Below are 25,758 nucleotides of genomic sequence, written 5' to 3' on the forward strand. Positions count from 1 at the left end.
TGATAAGTAACCTGTTTGTTTAATGATGACGGCAACAAATAATGCACAAAAACATAAAAATAGCAATGAACATATTGATAGCCAACAATATCTCTTAAGCAACTAAAACAATAATACATTAAATAATAATACATTAAAATATATGAAGGCAAATTGAGCCACAATAACTTACTAACTTACTAACAGCACAATAGGCTCAGTAGGCAGAGATTACAAAGGAAAAGAACAAGTTAGCCTTTACGCAAACTATAAACTCTGATAGGTGTGGGCCGCACCTGGGAACACACTGTGCACTTCTGATTGGTGTTTGTATGCATGCGTGCGTGTGAGTGTGTGTGCATGTGAGCATGTGTGAGTGTGTGTGCATGTGTGAGTGTGTGTGCATGTGTGAGCATGTGTGAGTGTGTGTATGTGAAATTTTGCATATTCACTCTGGATCACTCTGCACGCTGTGACCTTTTAGCCGTGAACAGGAGTCCTGCATGACTAAAAAGTCTCTCACAGGCTGCAGATGCTGGGAGGCCTGTGTTGATTTTCATTGACAGGCTCTTGATTTGAGGAAAGGAATGCAAGAGATCCATACCTCCAGTGGATGGACATGAAAGGTACCTCTCCAGCTCTCCTGTTTTTGATTGTCCTGCACTCAGCGATGCAAAGAAGTCGTCTTCATCAGAGTGACTACTGTTTGTGGGAGCATCATCCATCTCCAAGTCAGTGTCCAGGTGATTTTTGATGTAGTCAAGGCCTGTGGCAAGAGAAAGTGTTTTCAAAAGAATTAGGTCTGAACATATTTTTTTCCTTTCTACTGTATAGCCTTCCAAGCTGTGATAAGATAAGATAAGCTGTGTTTATCTGTCTGTCTATGAGGCTGCAGTGCGTTAATAAATTTCCCCCCACTATGTACATTTGATAGTGATTCATAGCAGGGCGGCTAACATCAGCCTACGGTGACAGCCAAAATATCTACTAACGTTACTTACCGCAATGTGCTTCCTCAAATTTGACGTTGAGTTTATGTAAGCTGAAATGTCCACTTGTTTGGGGAGACACATAAGAGGCGCATTACATTACTGTTTTTTTTGGTTGTCTGAAACGTGAACATCGATTTTAAGTGAGGCCGGGGGTGTTCTTCCTCTTCTGGTTGTCGCGAAGCGCTCGTGTGTGTCTCTGCCATTGTGTTTTTCTTCTTTGCTGAGAGTTTGTGTGCAGTTAGTCATGTGACCGCCTGGCTCTGTTTGATTGGTGAAACGGAGTCAAACGTCACCAGTGACTGCATCTGATTGGTGAAACGCAGTCATGCGATGGATCCTACTTTGGAGGTCTCTGACAAACCAAAACAAACAAAGCGTGCATTAACAGATCGATAAAAATATGTAGCGAGTAGCGAGCGTAATGTAGATAAATGGAACTGAGTAAAAGTACCGCTTCTTCTTCGAAAATATACTCAAGTAAAAGTTAAAAGTATGTTGTATTAAAACTACTCTTAGAAGTACAATTTATCCCATACGTTACTCAAGTAAATGTAACGGAATAAATGTAGCGCGTTACTAGCCACCTCTGGTTCTGTCTCTCGTTTTCTAGAAGGTGAGCTCCGGCTGGTTTCTCGATTGGCAGCGAGAAAACACAGGAGTCGACTCGGTTGGAAGGTAGCGGGGCATAGAAGTTGTCCGCCAGCAGTAAACTGGCTCACAGAGAAAGCGGTTTATCTTCGGTGCAGCTACAACGGAAAGGCGATGGTTTGTATGCACAGCAGGCATTTATTGATACAGTGGCCATCATCATCAACGTCATGGCTGTGTCGCCGGGATTCCCTGCATCTCTGCCAATGAGGAGCGTAAGTTTGGGACTCCCCAGAATTCAACTCAGCTGTGAACTGTGGAGCATGCTGGGAGTTGGATTCTGTGGGGTGGCTTTTGCCGGTCTTTTCTTTGTTCAACGGGTTGAACACAAAAGATCAGGTCAGGCTTCAGAGGTTAAAAGTAGGCCCGAGCAGGCCAGCTTTGTCTGATCACATGTTCAGGCCCAACACAGCCAATGTCTAAAGAGAAGACATTATATCACATACAAAAACTGACAATGACTAGTTTAAATAGTTTAATTTGAAGTTTTATTTCCTGCTTTGGGTGAGACTGGGCAGAGCTATCAAAATGTCTGGATTTTAAGAATGTAAGCAAAGACATGTAATACGTTGGAAATAAGGACATCAGATACCCTTGACAACTCAAATCTCCACATGATTAGTTTCACATAGTTTTCAATATAGGTAATAACCACATTCACTCTGTATTTATCAATTAAATGCTGTTTATGCTATTATTGAAAAATATAAGCAGTGGCTGAAATGTAATGTTTTCTATGCTTGAATGGGGAAAATCCTGAAAAAATGTCATAATATTGGGGTCTCGCCAAATCCTGAATTAATAATGTAGGCCTAAATAGACTTGACTGGTATTCTCTACTGAGGGCTATAAACTGAAACTGGAAACTGAAACACATTAATTAGACACCAAAAACTACTAAGAAATAATAATGTATAGCTGCACAACAAATCATGACATTTTACACAAGAAAAAAAAGGAATAATCAATAATCAAATGGAGGAAAAGCATTCTGGTCTGTGGTGACGGTAGGACAGTGACAGGTACAGTGGCACATCAAATATAATTTTTTCTAGGGAACAAATTACCATAATAAAACTAAATAAATAAATCTTTTTTAAAAGATTAAATGTTGTGTAGTAATGAGGATGTTTCTTGATATAACATGATAAAGTGATATAACAACATATAACAAATGTTGCTGTTTATAACAATCATATGTCATGAAGTAATCATGAGAAAAATGTCATAACTTGAAAATATCTTCATGATTGTTTTTGTTATAATAACAAACTGAGAAAACATTGTTTTGTTGTGATGACACCAACACACTGTCAAAAGCCTCACATGGTGATACCTGGTGCTATAATAAAGAATCAAAGAGAATGATGAGATGAAACACTGTGACCAGCATGGGCACTCTGACCCGACTCGTGCCACAGTGTAGTGCAGCAGATAACTGCAAAATTCAGGGAAATCTTTCAAATATGGATACAAATCCTCCTTGGGTATTACTCTTTTGATAAAACACATTAGCCACTCCAAAAATCCATCCACCATATTCTCAGATGAATAACCCAGGTGTCAAATAAAACATTTCAACAATGTAGAAGGCAAATTTTTGTAAACTGTTAAAAAATGAAATGAAAATATATTTAAATTAAAGTATATCCCCCCTCACTAAGGTGAGAAAACAATACACATTGGCTAATACAGGAAGTTTATTTTTGTTGTGTTCTTATTTTGGGAACCCCTACTAACCACTCTCTCTGTTTAGGTCAGGTTGGAGGGCACCGGTGCTGCTATCCACTGTGACCTGCTACACCAGCCAGACTGCTTTGGTTGTCCAGCCATTCTGCAACCTATATGTAAGAGCTGTTGGATTTTTTTTGTGTCATTTGCCTCTGGTCACCAGTAAATCAAGAGCTCTGAAACCAATCATTGTGTGACTAATTCTGTTCTCTCTCCTGCTTGCACTTCATCCTGCTGGCCTTCATCCTGGTTGTAAGGGTTCACCACCATCCAAACCTTACATATATATATATATTACTCAGAATTACTCACAAAAATGCTTGCTAACAAGCCTAGTGCTAGCGAGTGAGCCTAGCAAGCTAATGTTAAGACAAGTAAACAAGTAGAGTCTTACAAAACTTTTGGCACATCATTCATAATAAATGGTTTGCAAATACATTGTCTTTTATCCAGAATTTTTTACATTACATATTAGAAATTACATAAATAAAGCTCTGAAGAAATTTAAGAGTTGTGAATTTGACATCATCATAGTCTAAACATAGGATTAAATTATGAAATCATTGAAATCTGTCCCGTGGATAAAGTTCTGTGGTAAAATATGTTTCCCATGCCAGAATTGGCAGCCATCTTGAAATTTGTGAAAAAAGTGGCTAATGGGTATTTTCAAATTAATGGCCTCAGGGGGATAAACATACCAATTTTGGTGCTTGGATCCACATTTTAAGGAAATTATTGCATTTTTCTCCTGCACTGGTAACCCTTCTCTTGGTTTGGATGAGACACACTAACCTTTGTGGTGCATCAGTTTGTAGTTTGTCCCTCCTTGTATCATCTTCTTCCTCAGACCACTGTCAATAGGAACTTTCCACTTCTGACCAGGAGCAGCCCACAAGCCTTGCAATTTCTGAGATTCTCTGACCCAGTAGTCTGGCCATAACCATTTGACTCTTGTCAAAGTCACTCAGGTCTTAACTGCCCTTTTCTCCCACATCCAGCACACTTATACGAGAACTGACTGTTCATTTACCCATTAACATATCTCAGATCTTGACATCTGCTTTTGTTACGAGGTAATCAATGTTACTTTATCTGTGAGGTCAAAATGTTTTGGCTCATCTTTAAATCTGCATACAGTAGTTTCAATATAATTAACTGTAAAGTTTGATTTACCATGAAGTAGCTTGAATATGTTACATTGTACTGAAGGAGAAGAAGGGCTGGAACTGAGGTAGTTGATTTGCTCAAGGGATAAATAAATGAATAAATAAATACAAGGTTGCCTAACAACCCAAGGTAACATTGATAAGGACAGAATCCTTCCTCCAGCACAGACAGAGTGAGAATATCCACATCAGCCAAATCTCTGCTCTATCACCTACAGTTCTGTCTTGTTTTTTTGTTATCAGTTTAGAAAAATGGGAGGAACGTCCTGTCCTCAACCAAAGAGTGTGAGAGGTTCCTCAGTTCTCTTGGATGGAACACTGTTTTGTATCCCAGGAGCTCCAGAACTGGTTGGCAGACAGTTTGAGTGTAAACCACCATGTCGAAGGACAGCTTCACCCTCCAGTTCTCTGCATTAGCAGCAGAGTCCCGCACTGTGGTAAACTTCTGCCGGGATGATAGATCACTGCTGCCGCGGGTGTTGTTGATGATCCAGTCTTCCACACTGTGGTCCAGAACCAGACCTAGGAAACTGTACAGCTCTCTGGTCTTCTGGAGAGGAAACCTGGCTAAGTCCTCATACCTGACCAATAATGAGGAAGAGAGAGAGGATCATTCAGTAAGAAAGAACACCAAAGACAAGCTCAGGAGTTGGTCAGTACCTAACCAAACCTCAAAAAGGGTTTAGGCAAATAAGACTACATGGTGAAGGGAGCCAACTATGGTAGCCCTTTTTTTTGCCAGGATCATTTTTATAAGTTTTTTTTGGTCATCTGTGAAAAAATGTGAATTCTTTTTTAAGTGCACCACTACTCAGTCTACAAAAACTAAAAGCATTCATGTTTCCTTCTAGGTGATTTTTAGTTTGTATATATGATGTGTGTTAGCAGGTTATGGAACATTGCTATTCTGTTCCTTTTTTTTTGTTTAGAAATGTGTTTCAATCAGTGAAGGCTTTCTGCTAGAAATGCTTTAGGAAGTCAGGTCAGATAGTATAAGGAGCAACAAAGTCAACACAAGCAGCACACTAGGATGGTAGAGAATGTATGGTGGCCCTGAGAGCTCAACACACTGCAACTTAAGAAAACACATGCAAATAGAACAGAACACAACCTGACTGGGACACATAGAGAGAGAGGATGATATGTAGCAAAGGGCCATGGGTTGGACTCGAACCCGGGCTGCGGTTAGGACTACACCTTTTAGGACTACAGGTGACCCCCCCCCAACTTGTGTCAGCTGGAAACACTTCTGTTAGGGCTAATCCACATATACAGTATATATATATATATCTGAGGGTAAGGAGAAAAATATGGAGTCAAAACTGCCTGTCAACCAGTCATCCCTCTGACAGAAAAACAGCCCTGCTGGTGAAGGTGACTGGATTGGGGTAGTTCAGCACAGACTGTATGTCCAAATATTATCCATGTCTTTCTCACCTGAGCAGCTTGTACCGCCCTCTAAGCCAGGCGGGTCTGGCCAGGCCGACAGACACAGACCTGAGAAAGTCCTCACATACTGTGTTAATCTGTCCCAGGTCCAGGTTGTGGGGTCGATGCCCAGTCGCTCTCCACAGACGCCACAGCCGGTAAGTGTCTCGAAATGTCTCAATACGAGACGCCAGGATACCGCGTGGATCTCGAACAAGCTGGACCACCTGTAGATGATGAATAACGATGAAGCATTAACCCGGAACACACTGTGGTTACAGTAGCAGCACACATGTCTCTGAATGTCTTCCACACACCAGCATATGTTTAAAGGTCTCTGTGTGAGCTTCCTTTACTGCCAGTGACAGCAGAGGATGTATTGAGAGCAGTAATACATGTACCAGCCTGCTGTAGTACTGCAGTGGTGGCTGGTGGAAGTAGCAGGAAGAGTAAAATTAAACTAGAAAATTCCTGGAGAAATTTTGAATGGGCCTGCTGCTCGATGCATGTACCTCACTCTTCGGGTTTCAATCTGCATAAAGGACGCTACTTTCAGTTTCATTCATGGCGTAGAGACTTATCCTGACACTGACCTCAGTCCCTGCAGGTGTCCATCAAAAAACCTTTAGATTCTGTCACGACTGACCAAAATAACCTCACACTGATGGTTTCAAACTCAAATTTGTCCCAACAACCATAGCAAGACACGTATACACACATGTACATGCTCTTACATTGGTTGATCTGCAATAAAATGGTGTTTGTGTGTGTTGGGTCTTAGCTCTGCCTCGAGCTGGACACCATAAATGTTGGACCTTTGGTTGCCTATTAATTTAATGGCTATCATAAATTAAGAAAATATTAACATTAAATAATAACTTTAAAATTAATTAAAGTCCTGGGGCGCACCAGCCTAAACTAATAGGCAAAATAGCCATTATTGTTTGAGTCTCAATTCATTTCTATTACTCTGGAACTCGAATTAATAATTACCTTAATAAATATAACCAAATCATCATATCAACAGTAAGTTAAAGTTGAAGGATTGGAATTCGAGTAGAGGATGGCAATGTTCACACTTATATTTTTAATCAACAATTAATCAACAAGTACATTAACAAAGTTAAAACTTCTGCTGCTTAGCTGTGCTCTGCTGTGCTAGGAGAGGTTAGGCCCCGTCAGTTAACGTTACCCGGTCCTTGGAACAAAACAAAGAGGTCCTTTCCAGGGCGGGGTCTGTGAGAAATATTAAAAGTTACGTTACATTGCTAAGAGAGTGTTGTTTTTATATTATGATGATTACTGTTGCTATGCGTTGGGGGGCGCTAGGGTGAAACTCAAGGCAGTCACGCACAGATAGGGAGACACCAGAAGAACAGGATGTCATGTGACCGCCTCAGTTACTTAAAATAAACAATAACTCCAAACATGACGAATGGCGGTTACATGAAAAGGGAGAGTAGGTTTTTCTCCAGGTGCAGTCAGCTCAGAAGAAGGAGGCACTGTGCCAGCTGAGTCTAAACCACAGCCTCTCCCCAGCTTTTTCACCAATCAGATCAGTTACAAAAATATATACAAAACTCTGTGTAACTGCTAAGATAGACACTCTTCTCTGAGACGTTGGCCACAGCTAACTGCTTGCAGACTGTGGTTTTCATATCGGAGGAGATCCATGTACATGCTGATTTTGATTCTTTAATAGCAAATAAATATTGGTTTCAACGGATAATTTCGAGTGGAGAACTCTTATTGCAAATAAACGAATGCGCTGGCAGTTCCTCGGGAGTAAAGTCCTGTCTGACTGTGTGACTTCTGCTGTTATCTCCTTTGTTCTCCTCACAGAGTTAGCTGTTCCACGCTAACTCTGCTGTGACTCCTGTCGCTTGGAAAATCAGCTGACCTTGTGTCGTAGCTGCTGATTCTGAAGAGAACTTGGTTCACTCTCAGTTAATCCTAAGCAGGTCGCTGCTGTTGAGGAGAAGAGTGTTGCAGTCTGCTGTGAGCAGGCCGGCAAGGGAGCTCTTGCCTCAGGTAGCAGGGCTGACCTGGGCTGGGGTCTTGTTGCTCCTTGAATAGCCGAGAGGGGAGAGCAGGAGCTGCTCTCCAGAGCAAGCCGAGAAGAGAAGAGAGGGAGAACAAAGAAGGAGATCTGGTTTTGATCTGAACAACACTGACTGGTCAGCGGAGGGTTGTCCCCAGGTGTGAACAGTGAGGAACTGTGGGGAAGTGAGTTCCTTTGTCTTTGGAACAAAGAAACATGTTGGAAACTCTGGAATGAGTCCCAACATGTGTGTGCGTTTGTGTGTAGTGGTAGAGCTGCCCAACTCCCATCACTTTCTCAAAAACCGTAAAATATATCAGAATGAGACCAAAACTGCGTGATACATGACAAAAAACCTCTACATTTTCAATACAAAAATAGTCTATGAAGGTTGGAAATTCCAGGATTTAAAAAAGAGTTTGTCTGACTTTTTTTAGTTACAGTGCGCAGTTAGCTCCAGTTAGTGAATGGAGCTGTGCTTAAAGACAGCAGACATCGCTGAAGATGTAGTAAATATCACAGCCCTCTACACAGAAGTTACAACAACACCACGCCGAGCGAGCGAGAGAGAGGGAGAGGGAGAGAAGCTAGTGCTAACTGCAAAGCTTAAGTAACTAGCAGATCTGAACAACATGTAAAAAACTGCTGAGTTAGTGAAAGTCGCTTAAAGGAGTAGAGAGCTCTGAGTGCTGGAGCAGAACTAGTGTAAGTTTAAATGTACAGCAGGTAGTTAGACACTGTTATAAAGAAATCAGCAACATTAACTGTGTTCAGACAGAGCAGCAATAAACTCTACCAGTAAATGAAACTGACTGGAGATGGGACACCACACTGATGTCAACACGTGAACGGTGTAGCGTTAAGCCATATTTTAGGATTTACTGTCGTTGAAATGGGGCACCAGTCCTCTGGGAGGACAACAATGAATTACTTCATTGCCAAATTTATCAATCTCATATCGGAAGCCGTGACTTCTCGATTCAATGGATCTCCAGTCTCTACGTCAAAAGAATACAACAGGACAACAACTGGGTGTAAATAAAGGTGTTTATTTAACTAAACTACTATGTACAGAGTAAATGCAAGGTGTAATAATCATAAAGATGAAAATAATAATGAAATGAGCGGTGTGATGAGTTGGCAATGGTGGGAGAGAATATGTTATGGCTATACACTATGGCTATACAGCTAATGATACTACATCTACGAATTAGGTTTGATGATTAAATATTGCTATATTTCGACATCAACCCAGTCATGAGCAGAGTGTTAAGACCGGCCTACTGTGAGTTGCGCTGTAGCTGAAGACCCTCGGCTGGAACCCAGGCGGCTGTGGTTGCCGTGGTAACCCTGGAGACGCGGGATCTAGGTGGATTCTCTTGGAGGCCGTGTCCCGTTATCACGATGACGGATTCTGCCGGTGTCTCAGCGGTTCAGCTCTGGTGGAGTTTGCCAGGAGACTTTCTGTCTCGGGAACTCTTGATTTCTGCTCGGCTTCTCTGCAGGCGGTCGTGCAGATGTTATCTGCTGGTGTCTCTTGCGGGTTGATGTGAAATAAACTCTAATGCTCTTCACTTTGGTTGGATAACTTTAGAGGAGACTGGCGTTGACCAAATGACTCTAAAGTTGTCAAAATCTTCAAAAAGAAAAACTTGATGATGATTAAAAGTTACAAAATTACTCTGAGGCACTTCTGGTGTTTTGGTTCAGTTGGTCTTGACTTAGCTTATAAAAATAAAAGATCGCGCATGTAGACAAAAATCTAAAAGACGCGAAAAGTGCAAAAATGATTAAGAGCCATGAGTTTGTGGCGAGCAGCTTAGAGCTAAGAGTTTCCATGGCTACAGAGCCGGGCTTTGAGCCGGGACTCTGAGCTTTGAGCAAAGTTCTCAGCTTCTAGTTTCTGCATCGTTTCTCGCTTCTCGCATCTTCTTGTCATCCGTGTTTCTCTGACTTTTCTTTCTCTTCCGGCATTGGCTTCTGACCTGACTTAGGCATAAGCCTGGTTTTGGATGACATAGGCTTTTGTGTGAATTGTTCACGACTGTTTTATCCCCTGGGGGCTGGCGCATGTTTCAGGGGCATCACCCATCTTCTCCTGTGTTTCCACTTGGAGAAGAGAGTAATTTTCCACTGAACTTTTGAATAATTTAAATCTAGAGTTTACTTATAAACTCGCACATCCTTCTCCCACCATGACCACAAAACATTAAGTGAAATAACATAAAACTACTTGCACTAATAATGAGAGAGGAGTAATAGGAGTGTTGATTTCATATTAATTATGATACAAGTGGTAAATTGGTCAAACAACAATATAAATATTTCCCAAAGCTAATAGCCTATAAATGTGGATTACACAGCAGTTCTTCGACTGTAATAATAATAATATGCACATTCTGGATGTCATGTAGTGTGTTACCTTGTGTGAAGGATGCTGACAGTAGGGTCACATGAAGGACATTGTCTTAAAATCTACATGTTACATTTCAAACATTCTATTGGATAGAAGTTTGGGGTTGAACTATTACATAGGAACATCTCATGAGTTAGGGAACAGTTAGATATTTAATTTTACATTCTTCCTCAGATCTGTGTCTGTGAAGAGAGTTCTGCTGGTCACTACCCAGGATTGGAATGTGGGTTGTAGTTTATGACTCTTATCTAGAGAGGGCCAAAGGAAGGGAGGTTGGTGTGTGTGTGTGTGTGCGTGTGTGTGTTCATGCATGGCACGGACAGGCCAGGATTCACACATTAGTGTTAATCAGTCCTTTTGTTGTTACTTGTCCTATACAAGAAACAATCAAATATATAAATATATAAGTCTTATTGTTACAAACTGGAGATTTTGCCTATATTCTCCAGTTGTCTGGTGTCCATTGGTTGATCCTCTGGAGCTGACCCTTTGACCTTTGGTCTGGTTCTGTGTCGTTCGGCCATGCTAACAGCGTGGTCTGTTTGTGGAAGAGGGGTCCTTTGTCTCTGTTTCCTATCAATCTGATAGTTTGATGGTGGAAAGAGTCGCAAAGTGTCAATTGTGGGTCCGTAACTCTGCATGTCCTTATAATGAACTTCCTTAATGGCTTTTGACTGATGCCAGGCCACGTATGTACGCTACAACGGCGTCACCACTATCGATGAAAAGACAACAGTAGAAGTAAATCACTGTGTAAAAATGTTCTCGGATAAAAGAACAAAGTAAGTCAGTTAAAATATTTTTGAGGTGTTACCGCGTTACATTTAAAAATGGGGAGGGAGGGGTAAAATTGTACAATAAAAAAATTATAGAGTGATAATAATAATTACGTGCCTCCAATGGAATTGAAGGTATATAGTATTATTCTGCATGCTTATTAGTGTGAATGTAGAGGCATTTTACGGTCTCTAACTACTCCTTCATACTTTATCCTATAAAAACCGTTCAACTGTTCAATCAAAATGGCTTTTTCTGTAGATTCTGTAGCTATTGGATGTATTCAACTTTTTGATATTATTTATAACTTTTGCATTCTAAGCATTTTATGATTTTTTTTGCCATTCAAATGAATGGAGACCATGTTCAAATCCTTGAAATCTTCAGCCTCTTTAAACCTTAACTGCTTCAGCATACTTTCAGCTAAAGACTTCATTCAACCATTAAACTGTAGACAAGCCTTTCAGCTATTAAGCTTGTATTCAAATTTTTGATATCGTCAACAGTTTTTGAATTCGACAGTTTTAGTTTCAAGCTTTTTTCTAATCATTTTTGAGTTTATAATGGTTGTGCATTGCACAGACTGTTCAAGGTTAGAGTGGATGACATCATCGCTAGAGTAGGAGAAACTGTACCTCTGAAAAAATTCTGTTTAACTCGTCCTCAGCCACATATTTTGGTCTTCACAAATAATTTCTACCTCATTAGTAGACAAATTTGCCCTGTTTCATAAAAAGTGGCTAACAAAATTTGAAATGTGACCCTCCAAGTGATGCGAGCACCCTCAAACTCTCCCATAGACAGCAATACAAATTCAGGATTTCAGGAGAAAACCAGAACTGACCCTTCTTTGTAACTCGCTCCTATTCCCACATTTTTGGCTCTAGAAACACCAGAACCACATAGAGGTGATCAGGAAAGTCTTGTGGCGGTGATCATGTGATAACTTTACTGATATTATGTACCGTTTTGTATTAAATGGCAGTTTGAGAGTTTGAGGTTGAGTTTGAGAGGTTTGCTGACCCCTGTGTCATATATATTTGTATGAGCTATGCGTCTTCAACAGCCAGACTCTCTCTCTTACACACACACACACACACACACACACACACAAACAAACGGGCACATATAAATTATGCTTTCCATCACAGTCTATATGGTCATAGCAATCAGTGAAAATGGGTCACATTTTCAAAAAAATAGTAAAATGTAAAATAGTCTACTGCAAGGCACAGAGTCCTTTTTGCCCTGACGATTGCAATGTCCCTCCAGACTGTCCACTCCAGTTGCAACAATAGAGTGTATGTAAAACATTTGCTACAGTAAAAGAGAGAGAGAAAGAGAGCCCGGATGAACTCTGAAATGAAGTTCAATGAAACACACGACTTGCTGATTACATAAAGACCTATGAAATATTTTAACGGGTGGTGAACTGTTAGGTGTGAGGGATATATGATGGTCTTTGGTTTGGTAGTTGCGAGTCCGCCTCCTGTTCGTACTATTGACTAATGTTAGTTCATGTCAACGTGCACACACACACACACACACACACACATACACACACACACAGATACAGAAAACTGTTTACAAGTTAGTACTCATAGAGGGAGATGACATTAACACTGGTGTTATACTTGACATCCTCCTCTTACTTTCCTTCGGTTATTAACTACTCCTGCATACGTTGTGCTACATAAACTGTTCAGCTATCAAAACTTTCAGCTTCTTCAGGAGATATATCCTTTCCTTCAAGTTTCTGATACTATTCATCATTCATCATTCTTGAAATAATAAACTTTTTCTGCAATTTACACAATGTAACTTAATGGAGATGATGTTCAACTCCTTCAAAACTTCATCTTTGAAATTCAACTACTTGAGAATACTCTCAGCTAGAGACTTTATTCAAACTTTAAACTGTTCACAGCACTTCCAGCCGTGTATTTGCGTGTACTTGTGTGTTCATGTTGATGTGTGGTTCTTTGTGTTTACATGTCTTTCTACACTGTTGCTCTTAAAGTTTTTTCCTTTTTCCATGAAATGATTGTGACAATGGGATTTATTTCCTTTCACCTGGGTAATTGGGACACATAATGTAATCATTGCACCTGGTCAAAAGTGATTACTGATGCATTTAAATAGGAATAAACAGAGGATGGTGTCTGAAAACAAAATTATTCCAACTTTATGGGCAACAGTATATAATTGTGAGGACAATTTTGGTGAAAAAAAAACATTTTTGTGAGGTCATTTTGGGCAGGAAAGTAGCATTCTTTGTACAGATTGAAACGTGAGGAGTGAAGTGCACGCACCAAGCATCAGGCACATTCAAAATTCCCAAGACAACAGACGACGACAGCACAATAAAAAAGCAACAGACTGCCATGTCCTAAATCAGTAGCAATATGTGTGTGCAGTATGTGCAGTAAGTATTTGTTTGCTGTATTTTTTCCTCGGTGGCAACAAAGCATCAACTTCCAAGGCTGAAAAATGAAGCTAACACTGAAGTGCTAAAAACTGCAGTTCCTCTAATGACCACTACAGTCTGGCTCCAACAGTGATTCAATCCCCATAGACTCCCATGTTAAAATGTCCAACTTTACAACAGAAATAAACATGTTTACAGCCTGTTTTTTAGAATGACAGGTGGGTGGGTGTATTGTGCCACAAACTGGTGCGCACCGAAGTCGCTGCTCCACACACACCCCACCTCTTTGTCCATCTTTGGATCAACTGGAAGTTAGGGGCGGAGTCAGGTACTGCCGAGATGGCGACGGTGGAGCAGCTAACTCTCAGCTTCAAAACTGCTTTTCAGAAACCTGTGGGTGATGTCACAGAGGCTATATCCATCTTTATTTAAAATCTATGGTGGCAACTAACCCTGGGTACATTAGCTGAAATACATAAAAAAAAATATATTCTGTACTTGTGTAACTGTGTGCAGTTACATTAATAAAATGTGGATGTGATGTGCATATGGTTACGGTATGATCACAACTAGTAATTCAGTGATTGACCTCATGTATTTTATTAATTACTCAATTCAAGTGTGACGCATATACAGGTGTGTTCACACCCTTACATTTACCTAAGGAAGAGTATTAGTCAAAAATGTGTGACTGCACAAATGCATTTGTCTTTTTGTGCATGATTAAAAAAAAAATGTTGATTGTTGGGAGGACATGGGAAATAGACTGTGACCTCCTCCTCCAGAAGAGCTTTTGAGCATCTATGTCAACTTCAATCTCAGATAGCAGAGTGCTGGGGACACCTGTCCTGCCCTCTTTAAGTTGAGGCTATCTCAGCCTTGCATTCACTGTGGAATTTCCCAGTTTCTCTCTTCTGCTATCACCTGACTAGGCCCTTCCCACACACCCTCATCCAACCTCATTCCCTCTCTAGAACAGAAAACCCTCCTGTTATTACAACTTTGGAGAGTTTATGTTATTTTATCATGAGAAACACATTAAGTGAACAAAAGTAATTAACAGTCCAATCTGGGAATGGTAATTATTTCAAGATGGTGAGCTCCACTGCTAGCCCTGCGTTCATACCAGCTAAATAGACTTGTTACAATACAGGCCACACATTTTCCAACTTCTGGTTGTCCCTTACCCTCATGACCTGTGATCTGTCTGTAATCCACAACCCTGACCTGACCTGGCCTGACCTTGTCCTGATCCTAGTCTCTGTCCTGCCCTCGTGCAAGTGCCTTCTTAGATTTGTTGGCCTTTATTGATCTAAATAAGCTGATACAGATGTTGTGGTTTATCTGCTTCCCTTATATGTTTCTATCTGTGCTTTATATACAGTACATGTATGTAATGAGGTCAGCTAGCCAGGTCAATACAGTCACACTCATTATATAATACTACCCTTTCCGTCAGAGGGAGAGTGACAGAGGCTACTGGCACAGCATTGTTTTGTACATGTGTCTGAGGGACTGCGGCTGTTGTCACCACATGTTCCATCAATACCAATTTAGAACTGCATTGATTGGTCATCTAACCTCCCATCATCCAGTCCACCATGTTCTCAGATAGTGAAGAGCTGTTAAATGCAGCCTGCTGACACAGTAGAAACATCAACACCACATCTTGCTATCATTATTTAATGTGTCTAAACAAGTCATTTTTCATTGGTGGAGATCTCGCTTTGGCGAGGCTGAGAAGTGAAATCATTAGTTTTTCTTATTCCTTAAATAAAGTACACTTCTAAAAACTGCACAAACCTTGTATGCTCATTTCTAGCTCTTTGTTTTCAGCATCATCAGCAAAGATGTGTGTATGTGTGGGAAATGTGCAAAATAAAGACTAAAGTGCAAAATGTCAGGAATTTACTTGAAAAATGTTATTCTGCTGTGGCCAGTGGACTGTATAATAAACGTGCACAGTCAGTTATTTGTCTACATTTATTTGAATTTGTCTTTGCACTGAAAAACAAGACTAAACAGGCAAAAACTCCTCACTGTCTTCCCAGCCTCTGCTCTAACAAGCTTGGTTTGAGGCTAGTAGGTGGGATTTATGCAAATGTATTAGGTAGTGCCGTAGATAAGTTACAAAAGAAAAGCCTGGAGCACAAACAAGGCATTTTGGGCATTTTGAACCAAGTGCAGTTCAAGTCTCGAGTCTAAAATTGTAATCTGACTGAAAAAACTGTAACTCTGAAATAAAATTTGCATAAAAATGATAATAGATGTAATTATTCTCCTACCTTCAGGTTGAGTCGTGGGTCTTCAATCAGCGCTCTAAGGTCACTGATTTGGGGAATCCGGACTGTCTTGATGGCTGCATGGCGCTTTGCTCTGCAGGCATCAGTAGCCAGTGACACATTGAGTGGCCCACATCTCCTCACACACTCCCCTTCATCAGCCAGCACCAGGTTCTGCTCCTCCGAGCTCAGAGGAGCCTGACATACAGGAAGGGAGCACAGGGACCGGCCTAAAGACAGGACAGGTAGAATATAACAAACTGTAACACAACCACAATGCATTGCAATAACAGCTACATACATAAAATATTACTGTAGTATCAATAGTTTGTGAATGAAAGAAGGACAAGCGATGGCCCTTACTAGCTCCTCGTCTGAACAGCTTGTCAGTGGAGTGGTTGACCGGACGGGGTCGTATGTAGCTCTCCAGACTGCTGAGGTGACAGTGATACAGGGACCTCAGCAGGTCTCTGGCTGCTCCGAGCATCACCCTCCTCTCAGCCAGGTTCCGACTCTGTGCAAGCCGGGGAAGCAACGCCAACTGGACGTGGTACAGAGGCTCAAACAGGTAGAAGACCTGGGATAGGAAAATGTCAACATAGGATAATATATGACAGTTACACTGCACCTCCACACATACTATGTAAGAATTTTCTACGTGTTGTCAATAAAACTTTGGTGCCTCTTTGGATACAACAACTATCATATGGCGGGTGTTGCCACAGGTCTTACTGATCAGTCATTAGTCATTCAGTGCCTCATGGGTTGATGAGCCCAATGAACAGGCAGTGCCATCCCGGCTCTGTCTATTTGCTGGGAGTGCTCCCTTAATGCTGATTTTGTAAGATTTGAAAGATGGAAGAAGTCTACACTTAAAAACATCAATACTGATGTTATTTGTTCATAACCAACCTGTGATGTAGCTACCTGCGTTGTGCTGGATGACAAATATTGTAAAAAAAACAAAAAAAAAAAACAAACAAATATATTGTTTCTGTAAGAAAGCTGAATCGCCTTTTCCACCAACTGGTCTCTCCTGTCATGTCTCAAGTTTCTGTTTTGATTTTGCACATTTCACGTTATGTCTTGTCTTTCTTGTTTTATTTTGAAATCACTAACCCTTTGTCTCTTTTCTAGATTTTACTTCCTGCACGCCCTTCCCCCGTCCCGTCACACCTGCTTCCCATCTTCCCTGATTACCTCTTGTATATTACCTTGTGTGTCTCACAGTGTCGTTGCCATTTCGTTGTACTTCACGGTCCTCGTCCCAGCTCTAGTCCAATTGTCATAGTCATAGTCATAGCCTGTTTTGTGTACGACCTTGTTTGCCTTTTTTGACCTGCCTTTTCGCCTCTCGATTTTGGTTACCTCTGCCTGTCTTGACTGCCTGCCTGTGTACCGAACCCTGTCTGGAAATAAACCTCTTCGTCAGAACCCACTGTGTTGTGCATTTGTGTCCACCTGTTCTGTGCTCTGGTGAGTTCATGATATCTCCCTCCACCACAATTCCTCTGCTCTGCACATACAGTTGTTATAGCTATTCCAGCTATCCATAAGTTGAGTCAAGAACATTCACTTTTCATGTGAAGACATTATCCTGACTTTCTATTCACAAATTTTAATCTGAGCAGCTTAATACATACGAGCCCTGGAGGTCTTTCATATGTCCTCCTTCTACCTGGTTTGATACAGAGGCCTCACTGGTCGACTGCTACACAGATGTTAGATCTCTCTACAGAAACGTGCTGGAACCTTCTTGGAATATTTCAGATTAGATTGGCAGACACATATTAAAACTCCCCCACTACTGAGGCAACAAAAACTACATCAGCTGACCTCCTGGTGGCTCTACAACAACAACTTCAATATTTTTACCAATAACCTGGAAAAAAAAGTTTTCAAATTTCATACATGAATAGTCTGGACCTGCAAAAAGGTTCTTCACCATGGCAACAAGAGTGAACGCTGGCACAACTTGCTGCCGCTGCTCGCCGGTAACCTAACTTTTTAACTTTTAATATTTTTTTTCAACTTTTCAGACCTTCTGACTTATTTTATAGTTTCTATAAACCTAATCGGACCTTGTAATTGCCTTCATTTGGAATATTTCTACGATTTACTGGCACTACGTCCGTGTGAGTCTTAACTAGCCTACCGTTAGCTCACCTGTTCTGTCCCGGCTTGAGCCTCACTTGGCGTTTATCTGGTCAACGCTGCCTGAGTTCTCGTCCACAATGTGGACGGTAGGACATACATCTTGTCCGTATGTGTCTGGCTCTTTCTACTGCCCGTCCACCTGCCAGTGCTGGTGATGCTTCAGTACTCGGCCACTGACCTGCTCCGGCTGCGCTGTCACCTGCCTGGACCTGCGCCTGAGGCACTCCACCTTCACCCGGACATCACCTTCCAGCCCCGCCGGAGATACATTCACCGAGGGTCCCGCCGGAATTTCCACTATAACAGCTCAACAACAATAAAGTCCATCTGGTCCAGCTCTCGACGCCCTCCACGCTCCACCGGCCGGGTTGTCGACCACAGTGTGTTGACCCGCCTAGACTCGTCGACTAACACCACCACCAGCTGCGACAACACCTCACTCAACTTCGCTCTGCTAAACATCCGCTCAGTGACAAGCAAGGGACATCTCATCCAGGACATCATCACAGACCGTAAGCTAGACTTTCTTTGTTTAACCGAGACATGGCAACAGCCCAACGACTTCTCCCAGCTGATTGAATCCACTCCTAGTGGATTTGTTTACGTCTGTCAACCCCGTGGCTCCGGTCGGGGAGGAGGTCTCGCGATAATTTACCGCAACAAGTGGAAAGTCTCGCCGGTGTCTGTGCCCGTCTCCAGCTCGTTTGAATCCACTGTCTGCGAGTTGTTTGGCCACTCCAACCATCATTGCTACTGTCCCAAACCGAATAGTGACTTTTTAAATGACTTTGCTGCTTTCCTCTCCCATTTATCCTCTCTCTCACCAAATATAATACTGCTGGGTGATTTCAATATCCACATGGACATAATCAATCTACCTCTCACCAAAGACTTCACATCCTGTTTAGAGAGTTTTGGATGTCAGCAGCATACCACTATTCCCACACACTCCAAAGGACACATTCTGGATTTAATCTGCTGCTCTGGTGTCACCCCCCTTGAACTTACAGCTGATGAACTCCCCATAACTGACCACTTTCTCCTCTCATTTACAGTGAAACTCACTCTTTCCATTTCTAAAACATCACGCCTCATTTCATTCCGGAATATAAAGAACATCAACCCTGCCACTCTCACATCAAGTATCCACTCCTTCTGCCTCCCTGACATCCACAACCTGTCCACCCCTGATGATCTGGTTTCTCACTACAATACTGGACTTCATAATATTCTTAATTCTCTTGCTCTGTTAAAAACCAGATCTGTGTCTTTTTCCGTCTCCGCCCCTTGGTTCACCCCTGATCTTCGTCTTATGAAAGCCAAAGGTCGGCAAACTTGAACGACTTCATAGAAAAACTGGTCTCACTATCCACAAAGAAATGTACAATAACCATATTTTACATTATAAGGACTCCATTGCCACCACCAAAACCCACTACTACTCCAGTATCATCGATGCAAATAAAGGAAACTCCAAGCAACTGTTCTCCCTGCTCAACAATATCACCCAACCCAAGGACTCTCTCCCCCCTCACTTATACACAACCTCCTTCTGCAACTCCATTATGTCTTTTTTCACTGCAAAAATCAAGAATATCCACCAGCACCTAGGTCCAAATCCTCACCTCAGCATCTCAGCCAACTTTCACCCATCCACACATTCATTCTCATCCTTCCTGCTCCCCACTCTCTCAGAAATCAAAGAACTCATTCAGAAATCCAAGCCATCCACTTGTCAACTGGACCCCCTCCCCACACAACTTGTTAAAGCCTGCCTTCCCTCTCTGGTCCCCTCATTTCTGCCATCATCCACTCCTCTCTCACCAATGGAACTGTCCCTACATCTTTCAAAACTGCTGCCATTACTCCAATTCTGAAAAAACCTGGCGCCGACCCCTCCAACTTCAACAACTTCCGTCCTATCTCCAATCTACCCTTCATCACCAAAATCCTCGAAAAAACAGTTGCTTCCCAACTCCATTCTCACCTATCCCACAATAACCTGTATGAACAGTTCCAGTCCGGTTTCCGTCCACTCCACAGCACTGAAACAGCACTCATCAAAATCACCAACGACCTCCTGATGGCAGCTGATTCTGGACTCCTCACCATCCTCATCCTCCTCGACCTGAGCGCAGCCTTTGATACCATCTGTCACACCACTCTCATCAACAGGCTGTCTTCCATTGGCATCACCCACACTCCATTAGACTGGTTCACATCTTACCTCTCTGGCCGCACTCAGTTCATTCAACTCAAGTCCTTTAAATCCATCCCCTCCCCCGTCACTTCCGGTGTGCCCCAGGGCTCTGTCCTGGGGCCCCTCCTCTTCATCATCTACCTCCTTCCCCTCGGCAATATCCATCCATCCATCCATCCATTTTCTTCCGCTTATCCTCTAGTAGGGTCGCGGGGGGGCTGGAGCCTATCCCAGCATCTTTTCGGGCGAGAGGCGGGGTACACCCTGGACAGGTCGCCAGTGCATTGCAGGGCAAACACATAGAGACAGACAACCATTCACACTCACAGCCACACCTATGGTCAATTTAGAGTATCCAATTAGCCTAGTCCCCATTTGCATGTCTTTGGACTGTGGGAGGAAGCCGGAGTACCCGGAGAGAACCCACACTGGCACGGGGAGAACATGCAAACTCCACACAGAAAGATCCCACGGCCGAGTCGGGACTCGAACCCGGAACCTTCTTGCTGTGAGGCGACAGCGCTAACATGTTCCCACTCCCTCCCGCTCCCTCAGATCATCTTCCTCCACACACCTGTCCCCTCCGCCCGTCTCACCACCATGGGGAGTAGAGCATTCAGCTGCTCTGCTCCCCGTCTCTGGAATCTACTACCACCCCAACTCAGAAATATCAATTCATTCCCCCATTTCAAATCACAACTCAAAACACATCTGTTTAAAACTGCCTTTTCCATCTGATGCCAATTGCTCTGTCACTTTTGTATTGTTTTTATTTTTATATTTCATTTTTATTGTTGTTAATTAATTCTTAATGTGTTTTTAATCTCAATTTGTGTAACTGTGTACGGTGTCCTTGAGTGCCAAGAAAGGCGCCTTTAAAAAAAATGTATTATTATTATTATTATTATTATTAAAAAGGTTACTACATTCTATTTTGATATTCCATTCCATTTTGCTCTTATAGATTTTTGAATTGTTGTTTGAATTTTAGAATTGTTTACTTACGGTTCATTTTACGTGGACACTTGTGGATCAAAGTTGGTTCAAGCTACTTTGGTGCATCAGCTTCCAGCTCTGAGCTTCAAAATAATTATATCTCATATTTGACTGGTAATTTTTGTTTTTCTAAAATTAAGATGAAATGATCTGCGATCATGTCTTAGACAGCAGTTAAAATTTTATTTTCATTCAGGATTTATGAACTTGTATTCATCTTAGATCTTAGAGATTTAAATCTTTTTGCAGCACATCCTGCAATGTGTGAAGAAACACTGCTTCACTGCAATCTATGTTCATTACATAATTAAGTCACTCTATATTTCTCAAACTTTATGTAATCAATGAACTTCAAAAACTTGGAAAGGACTCAAAAGCTCAGAGAACTGAGTCACAGTTTGTTAAGATTCTGAAGATGTAATACGCATTATCATTTATTTCAGGGTTTTATCTGTAAATTTGAGACTTTGGTGAATATTTGAACATTTTTAAACTTTCCACTGCATTCATTCTCATAGACATTACATCACTGTTATTATCTATTAATTTACAAAGTCCTACTTCAGAAATGACCAATTTATTTATCATCACTCCGCCTGTCTCCAAGACATTCTATTTTTAACAGACGTTCTCAGGAAAATAAATAAATACCAGTCTTGGTAGGACATCACTTCTGATATTAGCCCCATCTGTCTGGAATCATACAGAGCAGACTAAAACTGGACACGCTGATACTTATGAATGTCATCGAATGTCATCTCTCTCTTCTCTGACTTCCTGTTGTTTCTGTACTGTTGACTCGGGAGTAAGGCAGGAGAACCTCACCCTTTTCCACACTCACAATGACAGAATTCACCAGCACAATAGTGCGTAATGAGTAGGTTTTACAGGTAATTAGTAAGTACTGCATCAAAGTCAATGAGTATCAATAAGCTCATTGTTTGTAGACCTCAGTCAGTTGTGACTGCAAGGTCACTGCTTCAAATCCAGGTTCCTCTCCACTGTCTTTGTGAATGCTCTTCACACGCATGTTGTCAATTGTGCTTTATAAGTTGTTTAATGCATATAAGTCAAAACAATGCTGTGACCTGCTAGCAGCTATATTTGTTTTTCTCTCTAAAGCACATAATGAAATTAAGTGATTAGGTCCTGAAGGCAGCTCTTGCATTAATATGTCTTTTAATTGGGTTCAGATTTACTTGGTGCATATTCCTAAATACATTTTTGTTTAACCACTACATCCCAAAAGTTGGTCCAGAGAGCCCCACAGTTCCCACAGATCATGCACATGGACACTTTTAGCTTGATTTTGGCTCTGACGAGCATCTAAACAGACCTTTCTCAGTGGACCACATTTACCCAAAATAAAGTTTTAGACACGTCTCAAAGATGATCACAAGAAACAGGATGAAAGTCAAAGCCATGGTTCTTATACACTAATGTTTACTTAAGATGTCATCAGCAAGCATCAGCAATGATATGAAAGAGGTCATAGTATCCATATTACATTCTAACCTCTGGATGCTGGTTGAACAGCTGGCCCACAAAGGAAGATCCACTCCGGGTGGTGGCCAGAATGAGGATGTGTGTCCTCTTGCTGGCATTGTAGGATGGGAGGGAGAAGGAGTAGGAGGACGGGGTGTGGGAGGAGACCTCATCACATCCTCGGTCTGAGCCCTCGGGTGTCTCCTGTCCCAAACGTGTCAGATCTTTGAGACTGCAGTTGACAGCGTGACCCGTGGGTGCCAGGCCCACAGAGCACAACAGGCTAAAGGGCTTGGTGGAAAAAGTGCGGATGGCCGTATACTGGATGGCAATGGAGGCTAAAGCTAGCAGCACCATGGATTTCCAGGAACACTGCATGGTGGCTGAACAGCTGGATCAGGGATCCACAGCACTGTCTGTCAGACAATGGGACAAAGACAGAAAGTTATAATCTGTAACTTTCCACATTAAAATCTCTAACAACAGCTAGACCGTTCTATATGTTGTTGAGTTGTGTTCTTACATTATCACAAATGTTTCACTCAATTCTCAAACCAGAGAAATCTGTGATTTTAATCATGGTAATGCTCCGTTTCATTTGATCACCCATCAGTGGCATCATATCCCCTTCTTTGATGTATTTGTCAGCCAGAAGCAGCAGAATTGAGTTTTTATCCAGTTTTAAGTCACATTTTTATGATACACATTTTGGATACTAAAATCGTTAAACTGGTTTAAATCTATAGTTTTAAAAAAACTATATATTTAAACCAGTTGAAAGATTTTAGTCATTGGACATCTAGATCTTAAGTTATCAGAGAAAAAAGTTGAGCAAACAGCAGATCGGCTCCCAGCCGTCCAAGCCATCGTCTTTCTGCTGAACACTGTGGGAGAAACACTGATTTTTAAAGTGAAACTGTTTTATTCAATGTTCCACTGGTTATAATCAGCTTGTCTGTTTGTTTTGGAGAGGATGTGACCTCTGCGAATAATTCAGCTCCGATAAAAACTTTCTGAACCACTGACACTGAAGGAATCCAAACCAGAAAATGCTAATTGCAATCATGTCAAGGGTGCCCTGAGAGCATAAATTTCCGAGCCTGATCTGGGCCAACTATGGCGCATACGACTCAGTTGTGGCCATGGCAAAGGTCGTTTGGCCAGTTTTAGGATACTACCTACTTTAGGTTATGCTACTTCACAACGTCACTAAAATCCGTCTTGTGTTATTGTTTTGTTCACATCTCTTTGTGGGAGCAGAAAGTCACTGTCAGTACAGAGAGCGATAGTTAGCATTAGCACAACCACTAACAATGTGTCAGCCACTGCCAGTTACAAGCTAACAAACAAGATGCTAACTACACTAACCGTTCTGATCCATCTGCTAGTCTCTGATTCTTGTCTCAACAGACTACTCATCTGAGTTTGGGTCTGACTGAGGTTCAAACGTGGCTCTCTGATGTATCCTCCTCTAACCATCTTGATACTTTCTACCCTTCACCTGTCAACCTGGAGCAAGAAGGTGGTAGGCAGGGTTCAAGAGCTGACAGAGATTTCTCAAACAGCAATTAAGAGTAGATGAGCTTCAGACCCAATTTTTATGTGTGAAAACCATTTTAAACAAAATCTGAGTCATAGCACAGGATTTTAAGTATAAAACATATCTAGGGAAGAACTTTAACATAGTGGTGATTCCAGATGTCCCAAAGCCAAGACACTCAGTGGTTTACTATATTTAACTGATTTTTTGGACACTTTTTGATTTTTTGGACACTTTTTATCATAATTTTTTTCATCATCATTAACAGGTGTAGTGTTGTAAGACTGTAATTTCTTTTACACATATAACCTCAGTACTTCTAAAATCCTGGTAACAAGAGGTGTGTACATCCTATGGGCACTACATTTTACTGGGATCTTCATGGGATAAATAAAATTGTCTGAATCTCAACCAGAATCTGACACTGTAGGCAAGTGAAATAACTGCTTCAAGTTTCCATTTATAGTTTGTGAAATAACTGGTCCTTCAGTCCACCCCCCCCCCCCCCACACACACACACACACACACCCCACCACCACCAGCACCACCACCCCACCCCTTCTGAAATGAAGCCCTGTCTATGTCACTTGCCATATGGCATATTAATCAAAGGGATGAAAATAAATGATCTATCTATCTATCTATCTATCTATATCTATCTATCTGTCTGTCTGTCTGTCTGTCTGTCTGTCTAATACATATTAGCACAACAGTGCTGGCGCTAACCCGGTCTATCATGTCACTGCTCTGTTAGCTATACCTTTATCTTTCCTCTCACTGACGCTGATCTCTCTTCTCCAGCTTGATTTCATTTCTTCCAGCTTGCTTTCATCTCCTCCAAAATTCACACCTGCTCTCCAGACACCGCAGACACAAAACGCTTCTCCTGATGGTTTGCGTCGTTACCTACCTCTCCTGTGTGTTTTGGCCGTCAACAGAGGGCGGCGGGCCGGCTGACGCGGAGACATGATGCCGCTGTTGTCTGCCTCCACGGCGACGGCGAACACCAACCTGCGCCTGTCTGTGGTCCACACTGGGAGGAGGAGGGGGAGGAGGACGACATGACGCTACGGAGGGGAGACAATCCTGATATAGATAGAACCTCCACGAGGAAAAGTGATGGCAGTCACATCCACATCAACAGGCTGCTGGACCAGTACATGACATGAGAACGGTTAAAGTCTCTTGAACACTATCGATCTCCACCACGCTCCCCCTCTCTCTTTACCCCTCTCCTGCCCCCACCCCCACTCCCCTCCTTCTCTATGGTTCACATTTTTTCATTTGTTGCTTATGTTACCAAAACGTATATTGATTGTTACAGCAGTGGGAAACAAACTGCTTCACTTCATGTCTTTGTGTCTCTTCACCCCAAGACATCGCTCTGGCTCCTTTTTGTTCTCTTTCTTCATATACCAAAACTAAGCTGCTACACTACACTGGGTTGCATAGTGTTAGTTTGAAAATGTTTGTCAGGGATGATATATACATG

At 41.8% G+C, this 25,758-nt stretch overlaps 1 protein-coding gene and 2 long non-coding RNA genes across 4 annotated transcripts; 1 reads left to right on the top strand and 2 right to left on the bottom strand.

Annotated features, from left to right (window-relative positions):
- Positions 1–1,188, bottom strand: LOC130176813 (uncharacterized). Its single transcript, XR_008828924.1, has 2 exons — positions 981–1,188; positions 1–745 (listed from the first exon to the last, which is right to left on the bottom strand). It is a non-coding gene; the product is annotated as an uncharacterized LOC130176813 (long non-coding RNA).
- A 130-nt stretch (positions 1,189–1,318) lies between these two features.
- On the top strand, positions 1,319–3,786 carry LOC130176814 (uncharacterized). Its single transcript, XR_008828925.1, has 3 exons — positions 1,319–1,461; positions 1,582–1,834; positions 3,376–3,786. It is a non-coding gene; the product is annotated as an uncharacterized LOC130176814 (long non-coding RNA).
- A 140-nt stretch (positions 3,787–3,926) lies between these two features.
- LOC130176812 (carbohydrate sulfotransferase 1-like) lies at positions 3,927–25,477 on the bottom strand. 2 transcript variants are annotated; one of them, XM_056388140.1, is made up of 6 exons: positions 25,177–25,477; positions 22,757–23,142; positions 16,252–16,465; positions 15,892–16,118; positions 5,954–6,171; positions 3,927–5,097 (listed from the first exon to the last, which is right to left on the bottom strand). In XM_056388140.1, the coding sequence occupies exons 2-6, from the start codon at positions 23,102–23,104 to the stop codon at positions 4,761–4,763; spliced, it is 1,344 nt and encodes a 447-aa protein (XP_056244115.1). In that variant the 5' UTR covers positions 23,105–23,142; positions 25,177–25,477; the 3' UTR covers positions 3,927–4,760. The 2 variants fall into 2 exon arrangements, with proteins under 2 accessions (XP_056244115.1, XP_056244116.1); XM_056388141.1 differs by lacking the exon at positions 25,177–25,477 and adding an exon at positions 25,027–25,167.
- Between the last annotated feature and the right edge of the window lie 281 nt (positions 25,478–25,758).

This window comes from Seriola aureovittata, chromosome 10 (genome assembly GCF_021018895.1).
Source record: "Seriola aureovittata isolate HTS-2021-v1 ecotype China chromosome 10, ASM2101889v1, whole genome shotgun sequence".
In the NCBI taxonomy this organism is placed as follows: domain Eukaryota; kingdom Metazoa; phylum Chordata; class Actinopteri; order Carangiformes; family Carangidae; genus Seriola; species Seriola aureovittata.

Excerpts from the sequence above, each read along its gene's own strand:
- LOC130176812 (XM_056388140.1), bottom strand. The coding sequence starts at position 23,104 with ATGCAGTGTTCCTGGAAATCCATGGTGCTGCTAGCTTTAGCCTCCATT. Across the intron at positions 16,466-22,756 it reads TGTTCAACCAGCATCCAGAG|GTCTTCTACCTGTTTGAGCC; the intron begins GTTAGAATGTAA and ends TTCCTATCCCAG. Across the intron at positions 16,119-16,251 it reads GCTGTTCAGACGAGGAGCTA|GCCGGTCCCTGTGCTCCCTT; the intron begins GTAAGGGCCATC and ends TCCTGTCTTTAG.